The 13,020-nt window shown below is 48.9% G+C and overlaps 1 protein-coding gene across 2 annotated transcripts in view; it reads right to left on the minus strand.

Moving 5' to 3' along the window:
- Nucleotides 1–13,020, minus strand: part of IPO9 (importin 9) — a 46,151-nt gene that overhangs the window by 16,879 nt on the left and 16,252 nt on the right. For both annotated transcript variants that reach the window (XM_022561964.2, XM_022561963.3), the window contains 13 exons: nucleotides 12,353–12,414; nucleotides 12,047–12,133; nucleotides 11,125–11,326; nucleotides 8,239–8,327; nucleotides 7,438–7,524; nucleotides 6,811–6,930; nucleotides 6,599–6,699; nucleotides 6,357–6,415; nucleotides 5,613–5,764; nucleotides 4,850–4,948; nucleotides 3,874–3,980; nucleotides 3,368–3,507; nucleotides 949–1,108 (listed from right to left, as the gene is read on the minus strand). In XM_022561964.2, the coding sequence (XP_022417672.2) occupies nucleotides 949–1,108; nucleotides 3,368–3,507; nucleotides 3,874–3,980; nucleotides 4,850–4,948; nucleotides 5,613–5,764; nucleotides 6,357–6,415; nucleotides 6,599–6,699; nucleotides 6,811–6,930; nucleotides 7,438–7,524; nucleotides 8,239–8,327; nucleotides 11,125–11,326; nucleotides 12,047–12,133; nucleotides 12,353–12,414 (1,465 nt within the window). The remainder of the gene's footprint in view (nucleotides 1–948; nucleotides 1,109–3,367; nucleotides 3,508–3,873; nucleotides 3,981–4,849; nucleotides 4,949–5,612; nucleotides 5,765–6,356; nucleotides 6,416–6,598; nucleotides 6,700–6,810; nucleotides 6,931–7,437; nucleotides 7,525–8,238; nucleotides 8,328–11,124; nucleotides 11,327–12,046; nucleotides 12,134–12,352; nucleotides 12,415–13,020) is intronic.

Genomic DNA, 13,020 nt, shown 5'->3' on the forward strand with positions numbered 1-13,020 from the left:
TCCCCCTGGGTCCCTTGGTGTACAGTGCCGATGACAGAACCAAAGCCAAATGGGGCTGTAGCCGGGACTATGGTCGGCAAGTCAGTGGCTGGGATGTGGGCTTGTCTTCTCAAAACAGCTCTCCTTGTCCTTAGATGGCACTGAGTTTGACCATCTCCTCACTTGGACAGATGCCAAATTGTTGTTGTGGGAGGGATAAGAGCGAGGGACATCTTATTCAGACATCTTGCCGACACGCCCCCCCGCTCCCCCCTCCCCCAGCAATGCTTTCTAAAGACATATAGTAATGCCAGCACCTCAATCTCTGCTTCAAAAGGTAAGGAGGTAGCGCAGGCAGGTGGAAGGTGAACTCTGCGTTTTTAGGGTTTCAAGCAATTCTTAGGATTCAACTGAGACTCTGTAAGTTTGGACTTGAAAATACTCCTGAAAACATCAATACTCCCTGTGGTCTGAGAAGGAATATAAATAAAGGACTAATAGAGCCACTAGTGCACTAGCTGTGAGAAAGAGAGGTAAAATTGGGAAAAAATAAGCAGTGTTTCCAGGCTACATTATCCCAAATTTGGTTTCCAATACAGAGGCAATCAATCAACCAAATGACGCTAAGCCTGCTTCTATGGCCCGCTGCTGTGCGACCCTAGGCAAGTTAGTTATCTCTCGGAGCCTCAGGTTCTGCTTCTCTGTAAGACAGGGAGTTGGTCTAGATGATTCCAGAGCTGGAGTGAATTGAAAAGGAACGAGGAGTAAAAGGGAACAGGATGTATCCGGGACTCACAGAAGCCATGTTTCTGGTATGGTTTCTTTCCCTGTCCTTCCAACATCCATTCTGCAGGAGATCTTCAGAAAGTTCCAAGCAACATAATCCACTGGACAACTGCTGTTTGGGACTTCTACCCTGAGCAACTTTCTCTTAAAACAGTTTCCGTTGTCCTAAGGTGGCGTACTCACCCCCAGATGGCTCTCACTGCAGAAATTCGAACTGATGGGGGTTGTGTCTCATGAAGACCACTAACTGTTGCCTGAAGAAACTGCTGGATCAATTCAGGGGACATAGCAACAGTGAACCGGCTGGCAGCCCAAAGGGCCCGGCCCAAGAGGAAAGGAGACACTGGGAGGAAGAGAGAGCAGTTAGAGGCTGGACAATACAAGTTTCTGCTACTGCCCACCCTCCTCCCCACCACTATTCCTCAGTTTGTTGCAGTAACTGGATACCACCTAACATACATAACGTAATGGAGAGAAAAAGCATGATCTTGAAAGATAAAAGCAAATGTATGACCTATGGCACAGAATCATTTCCCTAGTTTCACTTTTCACTATTTGCAAAGTACATTTTGAATATCCCTAGACTAGAAAGCCCCCCCACCCTTGTTCCCACCACAGCTCTCACCACCCCTTACCGCACTGCTAGTCAGTCCTCAAGATGTCTTCTCCACTGCCAGTTTTTTCCTACTCTTGGACCACTATTGGAACACTGTAAATTATAGCTCTGTCATGCTTTTATTTAAAATGTCAGCAAATTCCATAGTCTACCAAATAAAGCCCATCTAAATTCGCACGGCATTCAAGGTCCCCTCAGATCAGTGACTCTAGCATTACCTCTCATTTCCCTTTGTGCCTTCCAGACTCAGGCACACACCCCTCCCTAGGAAGTCAACACCTTACTTTGCCATTTCTGTGCTTTGTTTATAAGCCAACACACTCACCTCTCCTTGCATTATCTAACCGATCTCTTGGGCTGAAGTAATCCTAACTATCTCTGCCGCTTTAAGCCCATGTCTTTAGCTTTCTAACATGATACAAATATATGTTTTGATATTCTAGGCACTGGTGTAAGGATTACTACCCCTTGCCTATTATAAGATGCTTGAGGACAGAGACTATACTTATTCAGCTGTCATAGGGCTTAACTTAGTTACCTGTACAATAAACATTTAGTTGATGGGACCTATTCAACAGAACCAGCAGTTTGCACCAGCAAACGGTGCCAAATAATTACATACTAATTCATATAATGGATAGTACCACCCAAGAACACCTGGAAGTCCCAAAAGTTAAAACTGTCTTCATAGCAATACCAAGACATTATTTGTCTTTTTTCATTCTCATTCCTTCTCGAGTATATGGTGGAATTTTCCAGAGGTTACTGATGTGTGACACCGTGGCTCTGACAGCTAATGGAACGTATGCTTGCATTTCTTATATTTTGAAAGCTTCTCAGTTTTAATTTCTAATATGTTAAATACTGCTACATGTGACTCACAAAAAAACCTCCTTGGGATCACTGATAATTTTTTAAAGTGTAAAGGGGTCCTGAGACCAAAAAGTTTGAGAATGGCTTGTACAGAAAAGCTTTGCTAGGGCAAGTTCTACAAAACATATGCTGGTGAGTCTGAGAAATTCCAACACTGTCAGCCAACACGTGATTACACTATGTCCATTAGGTGCCAGGCACTGTGGGGCAAAAGGATAGATCAGACATGGCTTGTACTCAAATATCTTACATTCTAGTAGGAGAAAGAAAACATATTTGTCAACCACAACATAACGCAGCACGTGGTCAATGCAGAATCAGTAGGAACGTGCTCAGTGGGTCCGGAGCTCTGGATGCTCAACCATCTTAATTCTGTGACTCAGGCCTGAGATGCCCCGTAACAGCTGGCCTAAGGAGACGTGGAGAACATTTTCCAATGGCTTAAGCTACCCAGAGGGCATCCTACGGAGAGGAAGCAGTCGGTGGACTGACACGGCCTCGACGACGCAGGGGTCCCACGACTTAAGTACTCAAGGAGGAAGCAGAGACAGCCCCGGGGGCTCTGAGGGTGAGAACAAGGCACGGAGATCGTCACACAGAGACAACGCCGCCTCTCAGCCGCTGCCCCGCGCTGCTGAGAAGTCGGGCTCACGCAGTCGAGGCTACTTTTTAAGGCTAGTAGCGAACGTGGACATGGGAACGGACACTTTAATCATGTAGACAGAAGAGCTTGAGAAAAGTGACAAGAAGCATACAGAAAGGATGAACCACACACAGGCCGCCTGAGGGTGTGGGGACTTTGCAATGACAGAGCTTGCAGCAGAGTTCTCAAGGCAGAGCAGCCAAATCTGCACCCTATTCAGACGCCAGAAAACCCCCGGGACTTGAGCGCTGGCTGGGAGAACAGTGTGGGAGAACAGCATGAAGAGCTACGAACGAGGCAATCCTAGTCTCTCAGTGGGTGAAGCTTGAGTCAAGGTCTCTGGGCAGTTCGGAGGTTCAGACGAGCTCAAGCTTTAGGGTGGAAGAAGAATGGTCACCCCGAGGTTTACCTGCCCAAGTGAACAACAGGACTGAGCTGATGGTGGGCCTGAGCACGGTGCTGAAACCTACCTGAGAGGTTGAGGTCCGCGAGGACGACATTGGTCAGGAAGCCATGCATGTCGAAGGGGATCCTGCCACTCTTCACGCTGTCGGTGACGATGGACTTCACCGAGCCGAGGGCCAACATGCACGCCTCATGGATCTTCCACCTGCCAAAGGGACACCACAGCCTGGTCACACACACCCACGGTCGGAGCGACAGACGCTTGAGGGAAGCCAATTCAGGAAAGGGCGTTTCAGCACAGCCTGACCCCAAAGTGCATTGAGCTGCTCTTCCGATCTAAACCTATAACTGAAAACGGTGTAATTTAATAATAACAGGTTTTTCTAATTAAAAACAAAGCAAAAGTCCTTCCTTTCAAACCTTTTTAAAATGGGGTAAAAGCATCTTAGCCAACTGTTTTAAGGATGGGAAGAACTGCTTTAAAACAGATAACGCAAAGCAAGGACGCGCCTGCCTCCGACCTGATGCCCAGAGCACGTCCCTCAGTGGGACACCCGCCGCCCACTCTCACCAATGTCCGGTGCCGCCATTCTTGGTGTGCTCAGCTTCCTGTAAATGCCGAGTTGCTGCGGCGGCCAGGGCTGCTGCGCTCTCATTCTGGAAATCAGTGGCCACAGCCTGGTGGGAGGAGAGGCGCTAACAAATGTTTCTGTGCATATTAAACTGCAAGCTTCATTGCACACTGAATGGTTCCAACTCCTTTCCATACACACGGCTGAGCCCAATTAGGTACACTCAAAATACAGCCCCTAATTGTGTTAAGGTCTCTACGTTAAAGCAGTACCCGTATTTCCGCAGTGCCCAAGCACTGTGAAGCTCACAAAACGGACAGCTCCCTCTGGCTACATTCAGCAGAGCCTAAGTGGTCAATGAGAGATTCAGCTTTGGATGGCAGGGGACCAGATATTTATTCTCTGGGAGCCTGACTGTGGAAATACAAGGCTAATCTACTAGCTGAAACTTGGCGTGGTCTTTCCTAGGTGCCTTAGAAACACCGCGGGATAACAAGGAGTGCTCACCAACAATGAAACAACGAGAACAGGCCTCGCGCCTGACAGGCGGCAGGTGGCAGCTTCTTCACAGACCCTCAGCCTAGAGACAGCCCTGGGCTCCAGTCAGAGCCAGAGAAACATGAGCAGCCACCTGGGTGTCCAACCTCTCGGCAAGTTTTTTTAATTTGCCAGCCTCTAGTTTGTGCTACAGCTTCTTGCTGAAGAGTGAATGAAACCGAGAAGTTCCTGATTCAAGCATCCTTATGCATTAGAACACTATGCTCTGCACAATTCTTACACCTAATATCTACACGTAGATCAGAGCCGGGAGCAGTGACTTTGGAACTCCGGACCAGACGTCACTCGAGATGCTCTTCTTATCCCCCAGAAGTCTACGACACAGTCACCCCACAACACTGCTCAGCTTGGGCTAGGGATCCAGAAGAAGAGGAGCGGCTCAGGATCATGGGGCTCGTGTCACGGCGGCCCTCTTACCAGCAGCAAGTCCTGGGCCGCGATCCTGACAGTGTAGGAGAAGGTATCATCATCCTCGTCTTCCACAAACCGCTGGGGGTTGGCCGTCCACACTTTGATCTGAAAGGACGAGGACGCCAGGCCTCCCTGAGGCTCCCGCCTGCTCCGTGTGCCCCCCTTTCCATCCACACTGGAATGGCTCTGCCTCTTGTTCTCAGCTTGAACAGAACGCTACTCTCTTTGATGCAGAGAAGCGAGCCCTTTAACAAGCTGAGCAGCAAAGGCCGCTGCAGAAGGCCCCTCCTGCTGTAGGTGGCTGTTGCCCCCAGATACGTCAATTTGCTGAGTCTAGTAGGTCTCATGGGCATTTAATGGAAAATCGCGTCCACCCTTGTGTTGTTCACACGAGACAGGCATTATCATATTTTTTAATGCCCTTTTCTGGTCTAATGGTTCACCAACCAGGCTAATGATCTGAACTCTATTATATCTCACTATTTATAGAGAAAGGTAGGCTTTTCTGGCTATCTGGGCCTTTGGTCGGCAGTCCTATAGGTGTAAAAGTATTAGTACTCTGAAAGCCCAATTACCTAGTACAGGAGTTGATAAAACCCCAACACCCAGGGATTCGGCAACATAATGACATCAGAGCTTTCTAGACCCTCCCATGAAGTTACTCTTCAGGTGTCTATTCTTCAAAATCACTTGGTCGCCTGACTTAGACCCCACATGCAGGCTGCACTCTCTGAATGCAAGCCGGTCACTGTCTCCCATACGTGGTTACCTGCTCCTCGGTGATCTGCATGTATAGGATGAGATAGTAAATCAACTCAGGCAAGGCCTTCTTGACGGTGCTTTTGAATTTGCTATTTTCTAGGAGAGCGTGGACAAATTCAAAAATGCTAAAGACGAGATTTTCAAAGCCCAGGACTTCACCTACAGGAAACACACGAGAAAAGCTTTTAATGACAAGAAAGCAAAACGAAAGCACAGACGCTGGAAAGGAACTACATCATCTCTGTAAGTTAATGAATAGTTAAAGCACTTGCTAATTATTATTCTCCAGGGAATGCAAGAAGGGGCTGAGGAGTCAAAGAAAGGAACTTGAGGCTATTAAGTACTCTTTGGCTTTTCAAGTAAAAGAATCAGGGAATTCCCTGGTGGTCCAGTGGTTAGGACTCAGAGCTTTCACTGCTGAGGGTGTGGGTTCAATACCTGGTCGGGGAACTAAGATCCCAAAAGCCGTGCAGCGAGGCACCCCCCCCCAACCAAAAAAAAAGAATCAGAAACACTGAACATATCTTCCACTCAGAAATTCTACAATTTCACGAGACTTACGCAAATGCCTATGAGGAACAGATCAATGATTTTCAACTTCTCATTTCCCCACATCTAATACACTTAGAGGAAACTCGGTGAGAACACTCTTAAGAGCATGAAGCCTCTAAGTTCCTGCCTCTGTTCTGTCCTTTCCTGGCTCCCTTTCCCACTAAGTGGTGCACCTGTTGAGATGAGACATGCCACGTACCATCAGAATCCACAGGATCTTCCACTTCCTCTGTGTAGTTTACTTCTGTCCTCACATAAGTACAATGAAGAGTAAAGAAACAGAATCTGTAGTCTGCTTTGGACACACTCTACAAGGGAGTGCTGTACACTCCAGCACTAGGAGCAGACTCTTTAAGCGAGTGGAACCACATGGACGTTAGGACCCAAGGCTAGATTCCCAACCATGGGCTGGCAGGCCCGTCAGCCTTCTGGAAAGGATATAAAGCTGCGCTCTCAGTTAGGGTGTTCCAAACAATAGGCAGAATCTGCTGCATGGAGGACACCATGTGCTTTGGGAAGTTTTTCACCAGGGCTGTCACTGCCTGGGAAGTTAAAGAGAAAAACCCCAAGAGTTACAAGTGCTATGGGGGAAAAATCACTGCTTTCAGAGCACCCTTCAAACCCCCAGCACCTCCATCGCAGTAAATGTTTACCTTCAGGACTTCCATCTTAAACCCGCTGTCAGACGTGGGGCCGTCTGGTATCTGGAGGGCCTGGACGAAGGCCTCTGTGAACTGCTGCACCACAGGGAAGATCAGGACTTTGGCCGCGCCCTGGCGGCAGAAACCAAAGTCAGTACTGGACGCAGCCCGAATCAGTGGCTCAGTGCATGCACCAGACACCGAGACCCGCGCTGTCTCCAGACCCCTTCAGGCTCGGGCCTCAATCAGAAGGGCGTGGCCACAAGGTCACTGGAGGTGTCCCCAAGGTCTGCTGTGTCCTTATCCAACACTGGCAGCTCCTCACCAGGAGCTTCTTCAAAGCTATTACATAAGGCCAGCTTCTCAATCCCAGGGACTGGTATTTTTCAGCTAGGCTGGTTCCACACGGGAGAGAGATAAAAGAGCAGTGAAGTTCTGGGTGATGACTAGCGTGAAAAAGATGCAGGAGGAGGTGTTAGAAAAAATAAGGCTCAGACGAAAGGAGACTAAGCTACACGCAGATGAGGAACTTAACCAGAACATTCACTGCATCCACAACACGGCGAGTGTCCGTCCTGGCGCTGCTGTGCTGAAGACCCCTAGGCAGGCCGTCTGTTACCAACCTAAAGGCGCACTCACCTTCTCCAGCTCCTCCATGTTACAGATCATATGGGCACAAGTGGTAAAAATCTCCACGGCGCGGGAACGGGTTCGAATACCATACACCTGGAAACAAGTTACAGTGTAGCCATGAGACTGGTGGGTGTGCGTTCGTGCGTGCGTGCATGCGCGCGTGTGTGTGTCTGTGGCTAAACTGTGACTACTAAATCCTGACATGGGACTGGGGGCACAGAGACAGGAAATGTCAATCACTCATGTCCAGGAGACAGACTTCTTCTGTAATCCAGAGAATGGAAGGCAGCACGATGTTAGAACTTATTAGAATCAGCCTTACATATAGGCCTCTGTGGGTTAATTTGACAAAAATATGAAGCTGGATACAGCCTGAAATCCCAACACGGTTAACGTATTTCTGTCAAAACACAGCCCTTGGCTGGGGCCGGAGAGGAGTAGGGAGGTTAACCAAACGCATACAGAGTAAAGTAAGGGCTTATCGGGCGCAGTGCAGGGATAGACTCGTTTCCAAGTACTCGGCTGAGGCGAGCAAGCTTGGGTGGGCTGCCCCGTGAGAGGCCAAGGCAGCACCAAGGCAGCAGGGGTGAGATGTGAGGGGAGACCGCAGCTACTGCACGCTCTCATCACAGGCTTGTCCTCGCAGTTACAAGCGAAGGCCTAAGTATCATCCCAGCTCAGTCTTTGTCAGTTCTTGTCTTCAGGTCTGGGGACCAGCAGCCAACACAGCGGGCGCCCCCTGAACGGGGGCGGCTGGCCAGAGCCCGAGCAGCTCTGCCTGCTGGATGGCGCAGCTGAGACTCGTACCTCGGCCATGGTGAAGATCTTGTACATCTCTGGGAGAATGACAGGAGCAACCAGCGGCATCTGGGTGTCTGTGACTTCTCGAGTGAATTCTACAGAGAAGAAAGCCCCGCTTTACAAAGACCTTCCGCGTGAAAACTGTTGAACTGCTTCTAGGCGGCACATAGGGAAAGACGCTGGTTGGGAGACTTACCCTGGCGTACGGAAGTAGTGCCAATTATTGGTTAGAAGGGAAAGAGAACGCAGAGATAAAGGAGAATACACGAGATTAAGAAAGAAAACCTGTAACAGAACTGTGTAAGAATCCTTGTGAGGTTGCCTCAGGAAAATTCGGAATTAATCTAGTTTGTGCCCACTGTCACCATCCAGGTGCACTTGCAGGAGTCTCACCTTTGTTCCACTTTCAATACCCTGCCCAAGAAGCTGTTCTGACGCACACAGTCAAGTCTGTGCAGACTTACCTGGCTTGAGCTCCACCCTGCAGATGGGGACGATGTCTACTGACCTAGAGGTCAGGCCACTGCTCAGAGGAAGAGAAGGGGGTTTACACCCCGTGACGGCGGCGAAGAGCACCCCGGCCGCGGAATGAGGCTTGAGGAAGGCGAGGCAAATGTGGGTCCCAGCCTTCCCTTCACTTCCAAAGCCTCACCAGGCACCGAGACAGCAAGCAGGGCTCTGGGCTGTGTCGCTGAGCGTGGAGCGCAAGCCCTCGAGTCCCAGTGGCCTCTGCTGCTTAACCAACCACCTTCATTACTCTCATGGCCACTCCTGATAGCCTCAATTTACCAACGCTTTACAAGCTGGAGTCCAAAGTAAGCTTTCTGAAGTCACTCATCAGGTCAGAAAAAGCATGGGATGCCAGCGACATCAGTCTCCAAAGCTCTTTGAGAGCGAAGAGAAAGCTGAGGCTCATGGATCACTCATTTCAAGCCCTGGCGGCTGTGTCTGCATTTCCTTCACACCATCAGCCTTAGCTGTCGTTGATAAACAGCTAAGTGTAATGGGAATAAGCCTTATTACATTCGAGAGACTGGGACAGCACCTTCAACAGCCCTGACGAGAGTCAGACCCGCTCTCCTGCCGGGCTCCTGCCCCCACACCAGTGCCCTGCTCCCCGCACGCACACCTGAGCTGCAGCTGCCGGAGCGCGGTCCAGCCTCACGTGAAGGTGTGTGGCTGACAGAAAGGTCATCTCACTGAACAGTGATTTCCTTAGTCAAGCACAACAAGGGCTCTTGAGCAAGCCAACTGTATATACAAACGTACAACTATTCTTTTCTCCAGGTTTTTAAAAAAGAAGCTGAACCTTGTGTTGCAAGACTGGAAGGGAATAGGCTTCCTTTTCTTAGTAGAAAATAGGTCTGTTAATTGATATTTTGGCATCATGAGCTTGTAAGTAAAGAATCCTAGGGCTTCCCTGGTGGCGCACTGGTTGAGAGTCCGCCTGCCGATGCAGGGGACGTGGGTTCGTGCCCCGGTCCGGGAAGATCCCACATGCCGCGGAGCGGCTGGGCCCGTGAGCCATGGCCGCTGAGCCTGCGCGTCCGGAGCCTGTGCTCCGCAACGGGAGAGGTCACAACAGTGAGAGGCCTGCGTACCGCAAAAAAAAGAATCCTAGAAAGCGCATTCCACGGAGAGGGGTAGGAGAAATCACCTGAATAATACGCCGTACAAGAGAAACAAGGGCAATAAGCGGGGCAGGGAACATCTGAGCAAGGAGCATTTGACCTTTTCAGTAAGGTCAGCTCTATGCCCTGAGCACCCGTCACATGTAATCAATAAAAATACACTGGGTGGTGCAAAAAGGCAGCTGGGGCATGGGAAGAGGGGGTTTGAAACAAAAGGAGAGGGGCGATTTGCTTTTGGACATAGAACTGGTATTATCTACTATCAGTATTAGATGGACTAGTAAAATTGGGTCCAAATGCCAAGTTTAGTAAACTGATTGACACTCAGAAAAGGTTGTAACAGCGTTCCTAACTAGGTAAGAATACCTTTCAGGTAAGCTAGCAGATCACGGAGGAGGTGGTAAGACAGGGGTGAGACTTTCGCAAACTTATATAAACAGAAAGCAACGTGGTTTCTAACAGATCAGTACCCAGTGGCTAAGGTCCACATAAGGATTCCCTGAAAGCAAAGGAGAGCAGTGACCCCACATGGGGGACAGGAAGCAGGGCAGAATTTGCAAGAGACTGGGAGACTCAGGCCATACCTGCGGGTATTTCAGGATCGGTCCTGTGAGGGACTGATAGGTTAGCTAAGCTTAGAAGAGCTGTTCACTAAGTCTCCTTGGACTCCAAGTTCAAGTATTTCTCTCAACTTCTCAGAACAGAAAGAAAGAAAATACACCAAAGACTACATATTTTTCTAAGCTGGCCAAACGAAGATCAGGATTGCAGAGTGGGACTGTTTTTATCTTCTTTCGTATATCTCCATAAAAATTCAACTTGACTATTCTTAACTTTGCTTTGGTTGAACCAAGTAGAAAAATAATATATAATAATGATGCTAATCATGATGGCTAAAATCCACTGTGTGCTACCACAGGTCACTTTACACAGATTAGCTCACTTATACCACCTAATGTTCCTTTGAGGTGGACACCATCATTACCTGAATTTTACACACAAGGAAACTCAAGCTCAAGAGACGAAGTAGGTTGGGTCAAGGTTAAGCCAGGCTGTGAACTGAAGTCTGCGTGCTTAACCGCCACACTTGACTCTTTCCTGAGTGGGAAGGGCTGGCAGTGGCAGAAGCACAACACCGACTTCGTCCCCTGGGAAGTGTCACCGGTTCGGGAGGACAGCCATGGAGGTGACAGCTGGAGGAGCAGCAGGGAGGGCAATGCGTGGGATCCAGGGGGCAAAACCAGGGGATGGTCTCCAATACCTGTAAGCACTCGCATGGCGCCGTGGACTGCGTTTAAGTCTCCGCTCACCAGCATCCCCATGAGCAGGTTGAAGAGCTGGGGCCAGGCTTCGGGCCAGTCCCAGTGAGCGATGGCTGACACCGCATAGGCCACGCTGGAGCGCACCTTGCTTATCGACTCTCTTAAGCCATTGGGCAATAGCTCCCGGATGACAATTTTTGCCTGGAGGGGAGAAAAGCCCACCTGCCATTAGACCAGGTTATAAGTGAGTGGCAGAGTCCTATCCAGTTCATGTGCTGGAAGAGCAATGTGTACAAGACACTGCATATCTATGGAAAACTCCAATACTCCAACTGGACAAGTAATTCATCCAGAGAGTCTAACTATGGTCTCTAAATTTATGCTGTCCATTATGGTAGCCACCAGCTACATGCGGCCCTTTCAATGTAAATTAATTAAAATTAAATGAAGTTAAAAATTCAGCACATCAGTTGCCCTAGCCACATTTTAGGAGCTCAGCGCCCACAGGTGACTAGCAGCTGTACTGGACAGCACAGATACAGAATGTTTCCACGACGCAGGAGGCTCCAATGGACAGCGCTGCTCTAGACCTTCTGCCTCAGAATTTCCTGGGGGCCCAGCACGGTCGCACAGCACTGGGCTAACTAGAAACACCATTTCACGTAACCCTCGAGCAACTCTTTAAACTTGGAATTTTAGGTATTTAGGAAATTGAAGCTTAGAAGTTAAAATACTTTTTGAGTATTTCATAGCTAGTAAAAGGCAAACTGGCATCTGCACCCAGGTCCGCCTGGCACTCGAGCTCTCTCATCTGTAGCATGGCTCCCGCAATGCCAGCTACCAGTCACTCCACGGCTCCTTGTTGTAAGAGAATGGCCCTCACCATCTCCACAGGCAGACAAGTCGAGTACCTCTCCTCACCCTTTCTGTGGTTTCAGGAGGCCTGAACCTCTCCGACTGGGCACACCAGTGAGTCTCCACGTACTGCTTCAAGATGACTGACGCCAGCTGTGAAAAGAGTAAGCCCAGTAGCACAGCAAGAAAAAGACTCTCTTCACACATACAAACCATACACACGGCCCGATATATTCATCTGAAGTCTATCTAAATCTGGTATAAAATTCTAAGTTATTTATAAAGTGGCCTTATTCTTTCACTTTCCCATAAGAAAGGTCCACCAAGTAAAGGGAAATTACTTATAAACTGGGCCAATCAGTCTCGACCTACCTGACGGATCGCCAATGCCCCCTGAGGATCTACGGTCAGCTCTGCCAGGTGAACACCGAATTCTGGAAGGGAAAAGTCTATTGTGAGTCCAAGAGCGCCCAGGAACGCCATAGCGGTTTACTGAGCTCTAACCCTGATGCCAACAGGAAAGATTTCAGAGGATTCAGTGGCTCCAAGAGTGCTGATGACTGCTCAGATTGGCTCCTCTAAGCAAGAGAAGCAGGGCAGGGCTGCTGGCGATGAACAGTCCAGCACCTCTCACTTCCTCCAATCGCTGCACAGCCGTCTTGCCTTCCAAGGTAGCGATGCACGTAGTATCTAACCAAAAACCGCTGCTATCTAACCCCAAAGGAAAATTAAAAGGTGAGACTTCAGGAGTTGTCCAGATGTACACCACCAAAGAAGAGATGATTAGGTCTAAGAAAATCTGGCCTTCACAGGCTTAGTCCTAAAAATACAACTGTTATAAGTGAGCAGTTTCTAACAAGCAACGTAAGTAGTAATCTCGAAATGCATATTGGGAGGCTACAAACAACTCTGACTCCCAAATTAAAATTTAGATCCTTCAGTGTAATCCCTATCAAAATCCCAATGATTGGATTTTTGCAGAAATAGAAAAACCCATGCTGAAATTCATATGGAATCTCAAGGGACCCCAAATAGCCAAA

The sequence above is a fragment of the Delphinapterus leucas genome, chromosome 1, assembly GCF_059928025.1.
Source record: "Delphinapterus leucas isolate spDelLeu-1000000601 "Yukka" chromosome 1, BTC_Dleu_Yukka2, whole genome shotgun sequence".
In the NCBI taxonomy this organism is placed as follows: domain Eukaryota; kingdom Metazoa; phylum Chordata; class Mammalia; order Artiodactyla; family Monodontidae; genus Delphinapterus; species Delphinapterus leucas.